We start from the raw sequence: 16,083 nt of genomic DNA, 5'->3' as shown, positions 1-16,083 counted from the left end.
AAAAAGCGGAAGTCGCTGATCGCAGTTTCCGCTAACCTTAACCATAGACTAATCTATGCTCTACCCTAACCCACGCTGATCGCAGTTTCTGCAAACATTTATCCGTAGTTTCCGCTAACCGCAGTTTGCGCTAACCTTTACCCTAACTCTAACCATAAAGTAATCTATGCTCTAACTGTAACCCTCGCTGAACGAAGTTTCCGCCAAACATTAGTGAAGTTTCCGCTAACCCTAACTCTAACCATAGACTAATCTATGCTCTAACCCTAACTCACGCTGATCGCAGTTTCCGCAAACATTTATCCGTAGTTTTCGCTAACCGCAGTTTGCGCTAACCTTTACCCTAACTCTAACCATAAAGTAATCTATGCTCTAACTGTAACCCTCGCTGATTGAAGTTTCCGCCAAACATTTTTCCGCAGTTTCCGCTAACCTTTACCCTAACCCTAACTATAGAGCAATCTATGCTCTATCCCTAACCCTCGCTGATCGCAGTTTCCGCAAACATTTTTTCGCAGTTTTTGCTAACTGCAGTTTCGGCTTACCCTAACCCTAATTCTAACCATCGAGTAATCTATGCTCTCTAACTCTCGCTGATCGCAGTTTCTGCAAATATTTTTTCCGCAGTTTCCGCTAACCGCGTTTTCCGTTAACCCTAACCCTCGAGTTTGTTTGTGGAAACTCCGATCAGCGACTTCGGCTTTGTGCTATTAAACTGCGATCAGCGACTTTGGCTTTTTTAATTTTTTCTCGATCTTTTCAGGGTACGAACTGAGGGTCCGAAGTGTTCAGGGTACGAACTAGGTTGCACCCGAATTCAGCTGTATTGACATTTCGATGTGGTAGCATCTGTGGCTAAGTCCTGTTTTTAAACTACAGGTAGAACTCGGCCATGGTGACATTTTGCTACCGCGACGCTTTTTTGGAAAATCCTTTCAGGGCATCGCTAAAGGCGAGTTCTACTATATCATTAGTCTAGTTGTATCTAGGTAACATCATCTTACATAATGAAAAAACTGTACATAAAATATTTTCCATGCAGTTTATGGCCAAATCTTGTTGTGAAATAGATATAGAAATGTCATCGTCCATAGAATATTATAAGGAACTGTTTGATACGGTGAATACTAATGTTTGGGGTGCTGTGATAGCCATCTTTGCCATACTCTTAACAACAGGTACGCACTAGGGAATATTGTATATAAACAACATTGCACTTGCTACATTTAACTTGAGCAATAAAATTCCTTGCTAAAGAAACAAGTGAACGAGTTATTTTAATTGTAATTAATGAGTTTGCAATGCTGCTTCAAGAATTGTCCGCTGAGCTTTTTACTGTTTGTACAGTATATACATTTCGTGAAGTTGACTACTTTGTTTCATGTTTATTTTCAATAATTCTAACTTCTGCTGCTCTGGTAATCATTCAAATATTGATTGATTAAATCTTTATACTCTGATTGGGAAAGCTTCTTTGTGCGTTTTGTAATCCTGGAAGTTTTGTATACTTGTAGAGGCTTTGAATCACTGACATAGGCCCGGTCACCGAGATTGACACAGTGAAGTTTCCGATGGCTAAAGTCTTGTAGCTAGAGAATTATTCCATTTATTATATGCTGCTGAATGGAGAGCAGTCTTTAACATGCGTTGCTCAAGCGCAATCAAATATCATGATTCTACATAAAAGTTTGGTTAAACTAAGCTAATATAGATGCTTTTTTCTTAAAGCCTTCACTGTTTATTTCACCCTTTTTGGGATCTTCAGAAGATTCTTATTCAAATTAAATTTATTAATATTTATAGAATTTATAGTTATATTCATTTTAAGTTATTTTTATATAATACTATTTGAGTAAAAAGATTTTGAGTAGTCCAATAAAGGTGAAACAGGCTTTTTTTAGGAGAGTAACAACTCTTTTTTTTAATTCTTTCTGCTTCACACTTTTGTTTGTTATATATTTGTATAAAGACGATTTGCATTTAAAGTTTCATGATTTGTTATGTCATTTTATTAAATCAATACTCACTTTTATATAGTTTTATGGAGGCTAATAAGTGACAGAGCATCTAAAAAGACTGGAATCTTATTGCTTGGTATATCCGGTGCTGGAAAGACTAATCTATTTACTCAGGTATGTAGGTCTGCGATGTTTTCTAGGCATTTTCACTTGTTTTTCGAAGTGCATTTTGATCTTTACATGGATAGGTTTGGTTATAAACAATCCACATTGCTCTGACCTATCTTACTGTTGCCAGATGATAGTTTTTTATCAACTGATTGATTCCGTAGGCGCACTGCATATAACCACAATGAAGTACCACAAAACCTTTCTAGGGTTTTTTAAATGGATATTCAGAACACATTAAATTATTGTGACTGTAGTTTCTTGTTGTTATTGAGGTTGTCTCATTTCCAATCATGAGGCTTATAAGATAAATTAACTTTACAAGTCAGTATCAGCATGTGATGATGTAAGACTATAAGGTGCTTTGCGATAGTGCACGATATTGTACTTAAAAGCACCGTATGTGTGTTATCATTTATTTAAATTTTACATGACCCACGAAAAGATAATAAAGTTTTTCTTCTAATGTTGTTTTACCAATAAAATAGGTTATTGGTTCATTGTTACATTAGTTCGTATGTCTAAAATTAGCTGATAAAAGCTTGTCTAAGAAGTTATTTTAAAAGTTCCGGTTATATATATATTTTCTAGCTGGTATGTGGTGAGGTGAGGGAAACATTGACTTCTCTTAAACAAAACGAAGCAAACTATGAAGTAGAAGGAAAAAAGGTGTGAAAATTAATTAACTTAAGTTTCAAATATATGGTTTTATGTTCATAAATATACTGTAGTTGTTTTAGATTGGATGATCTTATCAAATCCAATTTGCTTAAGAAATTTTCAAGTTTTGTAACATCATGTCAAGGGCGTCGAATTATTGTTGTAATTATTATTACTTTATTTGTGTCAGACAAGTTGTCCATATCCAAAACAAAACAACGAAATAATACACAAACTGCAAATGCACAAAGGTCACTGAATATTGTTATCTTATTTATCATGTAGCACTAGATCTTCAGTTAAGTTGCTTGTTCAATTATGGTATCACTATCTGAATTACATCTTAGTGGCATTTCTTTTGTTCAGGGAAAAGCTAGCTTCAAGTTGTTGGACATGCCTGGTCATGAAGCGATTCGTTATCAATACCTTGAGAAGTTTAAAGCAAACATAAGGTAAAATTACTGATTTTGCTAGGCCATTTTGAACGATTGTAGACGATAAAACAATATCAACTTGCTTCATCTTTTTAGGGCCATAATATTCGTGATTGACAGCGAAACATTCCAGAAGAATATTCAAGACGTTGCGGAGTTCTTGTTTCGTATATTCACTGATGTGTCAATTTTGAAGTCGTCTCCCTCAGTGTGCATAGCTTGCAACAAGCAGGGTGAAGTTCTATTACGTTTACGCTTGAAATACTGTAAAAGTTTAGACCGAATTCAGCCCAGTGGCAAGTTAATGTTCTTTTTTTTACAAATGTCCGACCAGAGTTTCGACCTCCAAGCCCGCATTAACACCAAAATCGATCTTTTTTTTTATTTTCAACTGATATTTGCTTGGTAAATTATCACAGAATCGTTTGTAGTTTCACAAAATGACTCCTTTTTACTTTCAAACAGATCTTCTGCTCTCAAAGTCAAAGAAAGCGATCCAAGCCAGTTTGGAAAAAGAACTGTAAGTGGAACTACAGTACATGTTTTTGTAATCTGCATGTGGTTTACTAGATCTTTTGCTTATATACTAAAAATCCATATTTAATAACTAACATAATTTATTTATGTTTTACGATTATCATACTATTGATCAAATTTTCATCAAATTGAAATCTTTGTTTCCTATGGGAACGTTCAAATATTACGTAACGCCTTCGAGGGGGAGGGGGGGGGGTTATGCAAAGCGTTACGTTAGCGTCACATCGGGGGGAAAGGGGTTCAAGCAAAACGTTACGTAACGCTTTCGAGTACGAAATGGTAGTTTTTTGTGCTGAATTCGTAGTGGAAAAGCGTTACATGGGGGACGGGGGGAATTGAAAAAAGCGTTACGTTGGCGTTACATGGGGGAGGGGGGGTCAAAAATTCGGAAAAAAAGCGTTACGTAATATTTGAACGTTCCTTATGCGTTTGACTATATTTTTTGCAAAAGTTTACGATGATCAACGTTTTTTTGCCTTTTTACTTCACTTGGACTGATTATTGCTATACAAATTTTTCAATATTCTTTTAGGAACACTGTCCGTAAGACCCAGTCTGCTGCGCTCACTAGCACCTCTGGTGGAGGAGACAACGCTGCTTACTTGGGCTCGAAAGGGAAGGAATTCCAATTTGACCAATTGACAAAACTTAAGGTGAAGAAGTTAAAGAATAGTATGTTGAGATTTAGTTTCTTTATCAATCGATTGTATTTTTATTCCGCCAACGTCATATTCAGGCAGGAAATAATAGCGACTTGACAACAGTAGTGAAGTCTTGGTTCACAAAGTTAGTTTGTTCCAGTCCGGTTGCTCTGATTTCATTTTATTTCAGGTGGAGTTTGTCGAATGTTGCACCAAGTCTGCTGAAAATGGTGAAACGGACCTTGGCGAAGTGACATCTTGGTTATCAAATTTGATGTCTTGATAGCATTTCACGAAATCATATAGGCCTAGTTTGCAAATTCTCATACATTTGAAGAGAAAGTGGGTATCAAAATTGTGCAGTGCTTGGAATTACCTGTATTGAACTGCTGTCGAAAAACTTGTTTTGATGCTGTGGGCTACTTGGAAGTAATTTGGTGTTTGAGTGCAATGTTTTGCGTTGAGTTTGTGAAAAGTGTCTACCTGAACAAATGTTCCTTTGATTTTGAGGGTAAGCTTTTGCACACGGAATGGTTTTGGTGATCGCAAAAACAATCTGTGTTGTCGGGGAAAATTGTACTAAATACACCGTGCTGTCGTAGCCCATGATTTACTCAAATTTACTTTACTAGAAAAGGGGCGATACGTCAAAATATCTTGCGACGAATTAAACCAACGCCGAAGTCGCCCGACCTTCAAGCCCGCACCTTATTTTGGCACTTGACAGCATTCATCAAAGTGCGCCAGCGAAAAGAAAGACGTATCCTACTTTGTAATTACAGTAGAACTCGGTTAATCCGGATTCGATTTGACCGGCGATTCCATCCGGATTAGGCGTAGGTCCGGATTAACCGATGACGGTTCTATCAAGCCTGACGTTGCCTAGATAGAAGGGTATCGGTAAAAATCACCGAAATTGAACGCCTCAGTGTGGTCATTTGCCAATTCCGAGAAGCGCGATCACCACATTAGCGACCCAGTGATAGAGTTCTTTTGAAATGCAGTATGCATGTAAAATGAATGTAACAGTAGAACTCGGTTAATCCGGATTCGATTTGACTGGCGATTCCATCCGGATTAGGCGAAGATCCGGATTAACCGATGACGGTTCTATCAAACCTGACTCATTTGTACTTCCAGCTTCATCCGGATTAGGCGAAGATCCGTATTAACCGAATCCGGATTAACCGAGTTCTACTGTTATTTGTAGACTCTGCGTCTAACGCAAGAACACACTGGCAAAAGTTACATCTTCAGACATGCGTGTCGGAATAATCTGTAGTCACTTAAAACTTTTGAAAACAGTTACCGAAGACGAGTTTCTATGAAAAACTTACAAAAAATTGGGCAAATCCGGATAAAGCGACAGAGAAAGCGTAACTTTTGTCCGGAATAAGCGAAGATCCGAATTAAATAATTGGATTATCCGGATTAAATAATCCGAATAATCCAAAGCTGTTTCAGAAAAAGATTACAAATCATTTGTAGGCTCCTTCCAGTTTTATCCGGATTAAAGGCGAAGATCCGGATTAACCGAGTTCTACTGTAAATTGCACTGCAGTAGGCTAGATATTTTTTCATTTGACCGGTTTGGCTAGTTGTGGGAATGTTTTCAGACTTAGGAATTTTGGCTAGGCAGACTAGTAGCTTAGAACAGGGGTCCGCAAATAGTGGGTCGCGAGACCATCCGCAGTGGGTCGCAAAACGGCTTAAGATTACCATAAATATAACTTGTATGGCAAAAATAAATACAATCGTATAGTCTTTGATGTCCTGAGTTTCGTACAATTTGGTAGGCTACAAGAAAATCTATACTTTCGATTGCAGTAGCCTACAGTAGTTAAGCCCACGGTTATATAGCCTGGAAGACACCTTGAGGCAGGGCATGAAAACTCTCTCAGCTTATCTCTAAAACTGGCGACTGAAACTCAGCGAAACCAAAACATTGGCGGCAGGTTTCCACTTACACAATCGGAAGCTGATCGTGAGCTATAAGTGAAAACTTCTGCCCCGAACCAAAATATCTTGGGGTGGCACTAGACAGATCGTACACATACCGCCACCATTTGGTGTCACTGCGCAAGAAAATGACATCCCGCGCTGCACTACTCAAGTGCCTGGCAGGCTCCAGCTGGGGGGCGACACTTTGCGCATCGCAGCCTTAGCCCTTGTCGACTCTTCAGCAGAGTAGGCCTACTGTGCACCTGTTTGGTGCCGCAGTGCTCACTGCCGTAAACAGTGCCCTGCACACAGTTACAGGATGCCTGCGTCCCACACCATTGGACAATTTTGCCATTCTCGCTGGCATCCAACCTGCGGAGCTTCGTCGAGAAGAAGCCACTCTGTTTCTTGGCCGACGGGCACTAGAGCCTAACCATCTTCTTACCCACAAGATCTCTGCTACCTCAAACGAGCACCCCGTCGACTGAAATCAAGACATCCAGTCGCTCAACTTCTGATCAACGAAGCAGATGAACTTCGTCTCTGACGCTACTTTGGCGGACTATAAATGGAATTCTGAATGGAAGTCAAGTACCACCAGACTCCATTCGTTCATCCCCGACGCCGACACATGCCCAATCGGCCTGACACTATAAAGACAAGCATGAGTGCGCCTCAACCGTCTTCGTACGGGCGTCGGCTTTTCCGCTCAACCATATGCACCATCAATGAGGAATCGGCCTCTGCCTCCTCTTGTGATTGTGGTGCCGAGGAACAGACCGCAGACCACATCATCAATGATTGTACCATCTTCAAACCACCTAACGGAGTGGAAGGTCTGTGTATCATGGATGATGAAACTAAAGACTGGCTGCTCTCTAGTAGCCTTCCAGCAGTGTAGTCCGGGAAGCAACTTTCTAAAAGGTAGGCTACCATTAAAAAATCCCCTTTGAGCAACAAAGGAAAAAGGCAAATAATAGCTAAAGTAACTCGTCGGCTTGCAACTGGCTAATTTGACGTGGAGGGTTAGGGCGGTGGTAGTCACTAGTCATTGCATTGACGTGGGTTTAATTCCCACCACTGCTATGCTCTTTTTTCTTCCGCGATTACCAAACAAAGTTACGAAGGGGATTTTTTAATGGTACCTTTTCGAAACTTGCGTCCGGGAACATCTTGAATCTGGGGCGGTTAAAGGATAGAGTAGACCCTCTCAAGAGGCTTGCACGACGACGACGAAGCACACGGTTAATAGGTCCACCCGCTTATTAAGCCCAATTTGGTCCATTCTGGAATTACTGAAGGTAGCCTATAGAAGTGGTAGAAAATTGTCCCCCGCAGCGGGGGCCCCGCTTAATAAGCCAAAATCGTCCGGTCCCGATGTGGCCTTAATAAGCGGGGACGACCGTATTGGATTTGATATTAATTTGCAAAGTGTTTTGCGCATTCCGAAACGTTTGGGTCGCGAAGATTTCGAACGATTGCTTTTTGGGTCGCACCAAAAAATATTTGCGGACCCCTGGCCTAGAACATGTACGAGGTCCGGCTAAAAAGAAACGAGACTGGTGAATTTTAAAGTTTATTAAAACCCATAGCAAGTGAAGTTCACTTTGAATACGAAGTAACAACTCTAATGTGACCTCTAACGGTCACCTTCAAAATATTCGCCATCGGCTTCCACGCACTTTGTCATTCTTCTTGACCATGCCCTGAAGCATTCTTCAAATTCCCGTTTTTCTATGGATTTGATGTGTGCTGATTGGTGAATTCACAGTTTTCCATTGCCGGCTCTGTCTTTTTGTCTCAAGATCGTATTGAAAAATTCACGATTCGTTTCCTGTGATGACCCTTTTTAATATTTTTTCATCTGCATCAATTTGTTCAAGGATGTCTTGACACACATTCAGACGACGAGCTTTCTGCTCTTGTGTCAAGAGCCGTGGAACCATTTTAGCACACACTTTTCGCATGCCCAACTTTTCTACCAAAATGCTTCGGACTGTTTCTTTGTCAAGTCCAAGTTCGCCAGCCATAATTCGAATAGTGAGCCGGCGGTCACTGCGAACCAACTGACGAACCTTTTCGATGTTTGCATCTGTCTTGGAAGTGGAAGGCCTTCCTGATTTGGGATCATTATCCACATCCTCCCTGCCCTCCACAAATCGCTTGTGCCATTCAAACACTCTTGCTCTTGACATGCAAGAATCACCATAAGCCTCATGCAGCATCTTCAAAGTCTCTGTTGCTGTTTTTCCAAGTTTAACACAAAATTTGATGTTGATTCTTTGTTCAGTTGTCATTTTGCAAAATTGAAAACAAAATCACTTGATTCAATAATAAAGTTTAATGGAAATTGTTAACAGATACTTTACCACCTTCACTTAACTCCCCCTAAAATCAAACGCAACAACGTCATTGTGACAACACATCTGTCGAACACTCAACAGATGTTAGCCTATGAAGCTCTGTGAAAGCATTGATTCGAGTGAGACTTTTGTATTACGCAATCTGTGGCGTCAGTCTCGTTTCTTTTTAGCCGGACCTCGTATAGCCTATAGCGGAGCCTAGGCAGACTAGAGCTTATGCAACTGGTTAGATGCTGTCAGTGTCTTTGAAAGGATAATATTGTCCAGGTAGCCTACCAATAAAATTTCTCAAAATTAAGACACCTTACAAAATTGAAAAAAAATCATGGAGAAAAGAGGTGGTGCTCCGCCAAGAAGCAAGAGTTGTCTATAAATGACCATCTAAAGAATACAGGTTAGTTTTGCAAGTTCCTGGAAAGGTTACGGTCCCCTATAAACATCACGAATCAGCAAGTAGCCAAGTTACATTATAGACCTCCCATCAATGTTAGCCCAATAAAAGCTGCAGATAGGCTACTCGCGATCATTAACGCAAGCCTGGCCACCAGCGTAGGCTAGCGATTTTCCATCGGGCAAATTTGCAGTGCAGACGCAGGGATATCTAAACAAGGGAATGCGTATAAAGCGTTGACAGAAAGAGGGTCATTATAATTTATGAGCAGTTTGGTCAGTGGCGTAGCTAGGGGGGGGCGGACCGCCCCGGGCGGCACTTTCAGACAGGACGTCTGGGGGGCGGCACTTTCAGACAGGACGTTTTGGTTTTTTTGTTGACAATGCAAAAGTAGGCCTACACGGAAAATAAAAGCAAACAGAATGGCAACGTTCAAAACAGTGGCGTAGCCAAGGGGGAGGAGGGGTTTGGGGGGTTACAACCGCCCTTTGGCACGCATGTGACGTCACGATATTGAGAATGATGCTTTCAGTCTCTAAAACAAAGTTTGCCTAATTTTAAACGAAACTCCATTAAAAGAGCGAGTTTTACTAATACCAAACATTCAAATATCTCAGCCAGGAATCAGCAACAAGAAAACATAGAGATTTAGCTTTATATTATTAAGTTACCGAAAAATTCCCAAGAAAACATGATCTTATCCTTTTGCTATGCCACCGGACAGCACCATTTTACAGGAATATTTATAGCCTACTAGGGGATTTATAGCCTACCTACATTTTTGTTGAAAATGCTCTCAGAATGCACCAAATCCAAAGTAATTTTTCAAAATTTTCTGGGGGAGGCCCCCCAGACCCCCCGCAGCTGGGTGTCGTCTTTGGTGAGGACGCCGTCGGGCTTCGCCCGCCGGCCCTTAAAACCTCCCCTTTCAAAATTACTGGCTACGCTACTGGTTCAAAACATACAATAATTCCACTTTAAGTCAATTAAAAAAATTTCATTTTCGCATGCTTTTTCTTGATAAGGGGCAGCAAATTCTGAATCCGCCCCGGGTGGCACATTCCCTAGCTACGCCACTGAGTTTGGTCAAATCTATTTGAGGGCATTGTCGTGTTATTATTAATCTGCATATTGTAAAGCATGTATAAGCCTAAATATGTTGGGCCTTGGCTGTGAACAGGCTGTTCAGAGGATATTTTGGGCCCAGTAGTCTACCAAGGAAATCGCTAGACCAGACCAAAATGAAGAAAAACGCTAGACCAGACACTGAAGAAAAACGCATTATATTCCAACAATACGCGCTGGTTTCTCACTTTTTTGAGTCTCTAGGAAAGATTCCGGGCCCCAAAAATCATCTCGGGTCTAGAAGTTGGTATACCCCTGGATCCCCCTGTCAACGCTGTGAGTAGCCTAGTCAATAGGCTATAATTTGGAAGAAAACAATTAGTGGAGGATGAGAGAAAATATAGCGAATAGTCTGGTCCTTGTGCAGACGTAGCCGAGACCTAAGTTATATTTTGTGCGTTTAGTCTAGTAAGCTAAGCTTTTCGCTTTTGATAGTATAGCTTGGTAGGCTAGTTTTATTTGCCGTTTTTTCGGGTTTTTTTCTGATTAGTAGGCTATAGTAGGGACGGTACATTACGGACGATCTACAATCCCTAGCTATAGGCCTATAGCGTTATATCCTACACTTTATATAACTTATGTAGGCCTACCGGTACCTATGTTTGAAATCTAACTTACGTATAGGCCAGGCTGCAATCATCCCTGGCTGCAACATTCAAATTTCGCTTGAAACAAATTAGGCCCAGTATTGGGTAATGGGCATCTCAACTTAGATATCGTAACTTTGCATATTATTGTTTCATAATAGTTTGTCCTTGATGGTTTGATTTCGCTGTTTTAGAACTGTTCCACTCTGTTTTCACCGAGAAGTGAAGTATTTTATCAAAACCGCTTGATTTTGAGTTGGACTTGATCGTTGAATCTTGAGTCAACTATTCTACGAATGTCGAGTAGCATATTCTAAACAAGTTTGACTGTTACTTAAAGCTTCATCTTACTTCTGAGTTTTTTTTTTGCCTGTGAGAAACTTTTTAAAGACTGATCTCCAGCAAGTATCACTTATCAGCTACCTTTTATGCTGGGCTGCTTGTTTTGTTTGTTTTTTTTTTGTAACATTTTCTTTTTTTTATTTCCCCTTTATATCTTAAATTTTTCTGAAGGTGTTGCGACCGTGCCAAATTTCTTTCAAATCAATAACTTACTTCGGTCTCAAGCACGTTTTAACGTTCGCGTTTTGTCGCTTCTACCCTTTTCTCGACCTTTGCTATGTTGACGTGTATTGTTTTGATATGATGGTCAGAAATAAAAACAACTGAACTGAACTGAACTGAATTTACTTTAATTTTCATTAAATCTACTTTCAGTGGGGAAACCCGCTTACCTCACAGCGGCAGAAACAAAACAAATCTTGTTTTTAAGAAAAAAATAACAAGATTCTAGAAGAATCGCAGTCGAAGCCTTAAAAACGCTAACATTTTTGTGATCAACTCTTGTGTCCAAATTGTCATTTGTACCAGGATTCGCAGACAGCTGTGCGTCATCCTCAAATCATACCTAGCCTACGTACCAACATTGCGATAGCCTGTTTTAATCAATCGTATTGGATTAAGATTGTTACAGTAGAATTCGGCTTGAGTGGCGTCTGTTGTATAGTCCTGTTTTTAAAGGGTAGAATTTGGCTATAGTGACATTTTACCATAGTAAAACTTTTTCAAAGGTTGCTTTAGACATGACCAGGGGTGTAGCCAGCACAATGTTTCAAGGGGAAGGGACAAATAAGTACGGTATTTTTGCACAGTATCGTACCGTATGTGAGCCAATGAGCCCCCAAGGCAGAGCACCCACTGGAGGCCTACCCCAGAAAATTTGAAATAAATACCGTACATACTGTAAGCCTACTTATACTTTAAAATTGTGCATTTTGAAAGTACTTTCAGCCTAAATCAATACGGTAATAAAACTTTTTCAAATGATGATTTGATTTTAAATCTTTATCCTTGGACTGACAAAGCCTTAATAGGGGAATCCTAGTGCATTCACATATTTGTAGAGGGATGCCACCGATCTCGTCCCCTGAACACATCCCCCCTCCCCGATGTCGTCTCTTGAAAGCAATGTTGCCAGATGTTCAACTTTTTTTGTCCTTTTAAATGTAGGTAAAAATTAGGGTTGTTCAAAACAAACTTTATCAAGTCGAAACAAAATTTTTGCCTCCTTTTCCTTTTTTTAACGAACGTATTTGAAAAAAAAACAATTAGCCTAGAAATTAATTTTTATTTTTAGAAAATAATTAAATGAAATCAGAGACTTTTAAAAATGGTACGGTAGCCTACCAAATTGATTGTTTTTGTTTGTTCATCAAATACTGTAATCCCGCAAGTTGTACCAAACTGAAAGAATAACTTAACAAACACCACAATACATACTGAACATGTAATAGCCTATTTTCGCAATTCTGCTTGTGTGGCCTACGCTTCAGCAAAAAAGCGTATTCTCAGCGATTATCATTTCTTTTCGGCAGCGTTATTCATAACACTGGTCTACACAAAATTTCAGGTTTGGATTTTGACAACCCATTTTAGCTAATTTTGGGGTGCTGAATCCGAAAATGAACTCAGATTTTCTCTATCACATCACGTTTTTGAGATATGAAATATCCCTAATTTAAAAAAAAAATCAATTTTTGCCCCCCCTCTGTTGTCAAAACAAGGAATTCTGATGCAATAAACACTGTTTTACCTGCAATAATCTAGCTTTAATTAACAAACAAGCATTCTATATTATATTCACACAAATTTGCGTTGTCTTTATTAAAATTTCATGCCTTGGAATAAAAAATAGGCATGCAAAAGAGCAACCATAATAACATCAAACGCTACATTATGCTGACGAACATGTCGATAGGACAGTGACAAGGTATTTTCTGAATTATAGCCTACAGTTCACACAATATGCACATAGACATTCCAATGGAGTGCAGAAATTCTGAAGACACACACAGAAATAGCAAAGTGCCAAAATAAAGATTGACTCAAAGGCACTTGGGCAGGGCGAGTTCAGAAACAGTCAAAAAAAGAGCTTTCATAAATATGAACTCTTCACTTATAAGCTTAAAAAGGCTCTTTTGAGGGACTTTCTTTTATGAGCAGCATCTGGAATTTCTCTTTTAAAACTACAACAATAGTCGGCCATCATGACAATCCCACCGACCTTGATAACGTTCCTGCATAATTTTAATATCCTGGTGGAAACGTTCACCCTGTTCTTCACTAACTTTCTCAAGGTTTTCTGGAAACTCATCCGCATGGCTTTTCAAATAGTGAACTTTGATGCTCATCCTGCATCCCAAATCTTCAAAACTAAGCAGTAGCTCCCTTAAAAGATCTTTATAATTTTCTGCTTTCTGTTTCCCAAAAAAATTCTCACAACAGCACCGAAAGCATTCCAAGCTCTAGCCTCGAATGGCAACATTGATTTTACAAAATTTTCATCCTTTAACAATTGCCTGATTTGTGGTCCATTGAAAATCCCAGCTCTTTTTTTCTCTTCACTGAGACCAGGAAAAGCATAACATATATACTTAAAACACTCTCCTTCATGATCCAAAGCTTTTACATATTGTTTCATGAGACCAAATTTGATGTGAAGAGGAGGCAAGAGGATCTTTTTGATATCAACTAACTGATCACGTATGATATTTTTGTCTCCAGGTGTCAAGGTGAGCCTTGGAGGCCACTCTCCTTTGTTCCAGTGCTGATCCTTGGCCCTGCTGTCCCAGTAGTATAGGAAGCATGGGTATTTGGTGTAGCCACTTTGTTGCCCCAGCAAAAAGTTCACCATTTTTAAATCTACACAGTTGAGCCAACCATGCTCATGGTACTTTAACTTTTCTAGAACGGTTTTGATGTTCTGATACTCTTCTTTCATTGTCACCGAATGTCCTATCGGAATAGAACCGTACACGTTACCATTGTGAAGTAGAACACACTTTAAACTTCGTTTGGAGCTATCAATGAAAAGTCTCCATTCGTCTGCATCATACTGTGGTAATCCCATTTCTAGAAGAAGCCCTTCTATATTGTTGCAATAAACGAAATTGGCCCTTTGTTTAAAAAGTTGGCTCTTTTTTGGCCCTTTTTGAACGTGCAGTTGGCTCCTTGCCAAATTTACATCTGGTAACCCTGCTGCACAGAGATAGCAGCTGACCCACAGATAACGCCTGAGAAGCCAAGACAGGGAGTTCAAGCCAGCATGGAAAAACTCAACGCTACCAATCTCCACTATGTGCTATTACGATTATTATCATAACAGGAATTTTTTTTATTTTAAAGGAAATCTGAACCAATTTATGAATTTAGTGTAAAAATATCTCTATGTTTGAAAGTTTATAGCTGTCAGAAAATAATTATATTTGACATTTTACCGCACTAAAAAGGGTAAAAATTGGTCAATTTCATTAATAATGGCAACGATAGAAAGAAAACTTGATGTGATAGAGAAAATCTGAGTTCATTTTCGGATTCAGCGCCCCAAAGTTAGCCAAAATCAGTTGTCAAAACCCAAACCTGAAAAAAAAAGTTGAAATTTGTAGACCAGTGTAATCACTCACTGACAACGATATGGGCATTGACGCTCAAGCTGAAACGCAATCAGCCCGCCGCATATGAAGTCTATTAAGCAACGTTATTCATAATCACTCACCGGGGATGACACTGGCGTTGATGCTTGACCCGAAATCCAACAGCTCACTGCATATGGAGCTTTTTTGGCGGTGTAAATGATAGGTCATCCCAATGTATGAGGAGACGACATCGTCGCCGCCTCTTGTAGAGGCTCTTAACGCAGAGCCGGTTACCATACCGACATTGACAGAATGAAGTTTTTCGATTGTTGAAGTGTTATTGCTGGGAAATTATTCCATTCACTAGCTGTCGCTGAATGGAGAGCAGCAAACCACCTTTAGACAACAGAGTAGTCCTGAAATGCATTGCTCAAGCGCACACCCTGAGCCAAACCATCGAAATCTATTTTGCAATGATCGGTCAAGCTGACATTGAAAGATGTAAAAGTGACTTTGCCATGAACGCTTGGTTGCCACAAGCCAGTTATCCTTGTGGTGACTTTTCTGACACCTCTCATTTGATGCTCTTGAACAGATAAAATGAACGATAGGTTACGCTTTCGTGGTTGCTATTGCTATTCATACTGAAAATCTGAATCAAGTGGCTTTTGCTCCACAGAAGGCTTCCGTCCTCCCAATCTCGCCTTAAGACATCTTAAGAAAATGTTAATTAACAATAGTTCCACCTGTATTTTTGCGCATTGGCATTTGTTTTGCTGTTTTGATCAAAAAAAGCACTCCTCTGTCAGTGTTTTTCGTTTTACATTTACAAATATAAAAAATGCCATAAACTTTGCTTCAGGGTATGTTATTTCATAGTGGCCAAATATATTTTTTGCAGGCTCTGTTTGGCCCTTTTGTAGGCCTCTCAGTATGAGATAAGAGGTACCGTACCGTATGGTTTACCTGTGCCTCAATGAGAGCTGGATTGTACTGAGTAGTTGCTAGTTTGCATGTTAATTTGGATTATGACATAGAGTTCTCAAATTAGATTTGAACTAAAAACCATAAATTTACTGATTGTTGTCCTACTGCTCATGCACCAAGGCAACGGCAGTGTCTAAGAGCAGACAGTGGTAGTTTAAATCATACAGAACTGCAGATGCTGCATTGCAATATTTAAAAAATAACTGAACCATAAAAGCACTTCTTGCTTGTATACCGTATATACCTTTCATTTTTTTTCACGAGCATAGCCCAAAAATAATGTTTTCATGAACACATTGTCAACAAATTACAACATAGCAAATGTATAATAATCAATAAATTGTCATTGATGAGTTGAAATTTCATTTCTGGTATTT

General features: G+C 39.5%; 2 protein-coding genes across 2 annotated transcripts; one reads left to right on the top strand and one right to left on the bottom strand.

Moving 5' to 3' along the window:
• The first annotated feature begins 1,045 nt into the window (after nucleotides 1-1,045).
• LOC145765261 (signal recognition particle receptor subunit beta-like) lies at nucleotides 1,046-5,083 on the top strand. Its single transcript, XM_082577057.1, has 8 exons — nucleotides 1,046-1,178; nucleotides 2,038-2,132; nucleotides 2,718-2,795; nucleotides 3,153-3,238; nucleotides 3,317-3,453; nucleotides 3,686-3,740; nucleotides 4,290-4,410; nucleotides 4,589-5,083. The coding sequence occupies exons 1-8, from the start codon at nucleotides 1,046-1,048 to the stop codon at nucleotides 4,679-4,681; spliced, it is 798 nt and encodes a 265-aa protein (XP_082433183.1). The 3' UTR covers nucleotides 4,682-5,083.
• A 3,021-nt stretch (nucleotides 5,084-8,104) lies between these two features.
• LOC145787170 (protein GVQW3-like) lies at nucleotides 8,105-8,636 on the bottom strand. The gene is made up of 2 exons (XM_082598900.1): nucleotides 8,249-8,636; nucleotides 8,105-8,184 (listed from the first exon to the last, which is right to left on the bottom strand). The coding sequence occupies exons 1-2, from the start codon at nucleotides 8,634-8,636 to the stop codon at nucleotides 8,105-8,107; spliced, it is 468 nt and encodes a 155-aa protein (XP_082455026.1).
• Between the last annotated feature and the right edge of the window lie 7,447 nt (nucleotides 8,637-16,083).

The sequence above is a fragment of the Aplidium turbinatum genome, chromosome 2 (genome assembly GCF_918807975.1).
Source record: "Aplidium turbinatum chromosome 2, kaAplTurb1.1, whole genome shotgun sequence".
NCBI classification, from domain to species: Eukaryota; Metazoa; Chordata; class Ascidiacea; order Aplousobranchia; family Polyclinidae; genus Aplidium; species Aplidium turbinatum.
Note: the sequence above shows the minus strand (reverse complement) of the source record. Positions and strands in the feature narration are given on the sequence as shown.

Bases quoted from the DNA above. Each gene is read 5' to 3' on its own strand.
- LOC145765261 (XM_082577057.1), top strand. From the start codon at position 1,046: ATGGCCAAATCTTGTTGTGAAATAGATATAGAAATGTCATCGTCCATA. The intron at 2,133-2,717 runs GTATGTAGGTCT...TATATTTTCTAG, and splicing joins AGACTAATCTATTTACTCAG to CTGGTATGTGGTGAGGTGAG. The intron at 3,239-3,316 runs GTAAAATTACTG...TCATCTTTTTAG, and splicing joins AAGTTTAAAGCAAACATAAG to GGCCATAATATTCGTGATTG.
- LOC145787170 (XM_082598900.1), bottom strand. From the start codon at position 8,636: ATGACAACTGAACAAAGAATCAACATCAAATTTTGTGTTAAACTTGGA. The intron at 8,185-8,248 runs GTCGTCTGAATG...AATATTAAAAAG, and splicing joins GACACAAGAGCAGAAAGCTC to GGTCATCACAGGAAACGAAT.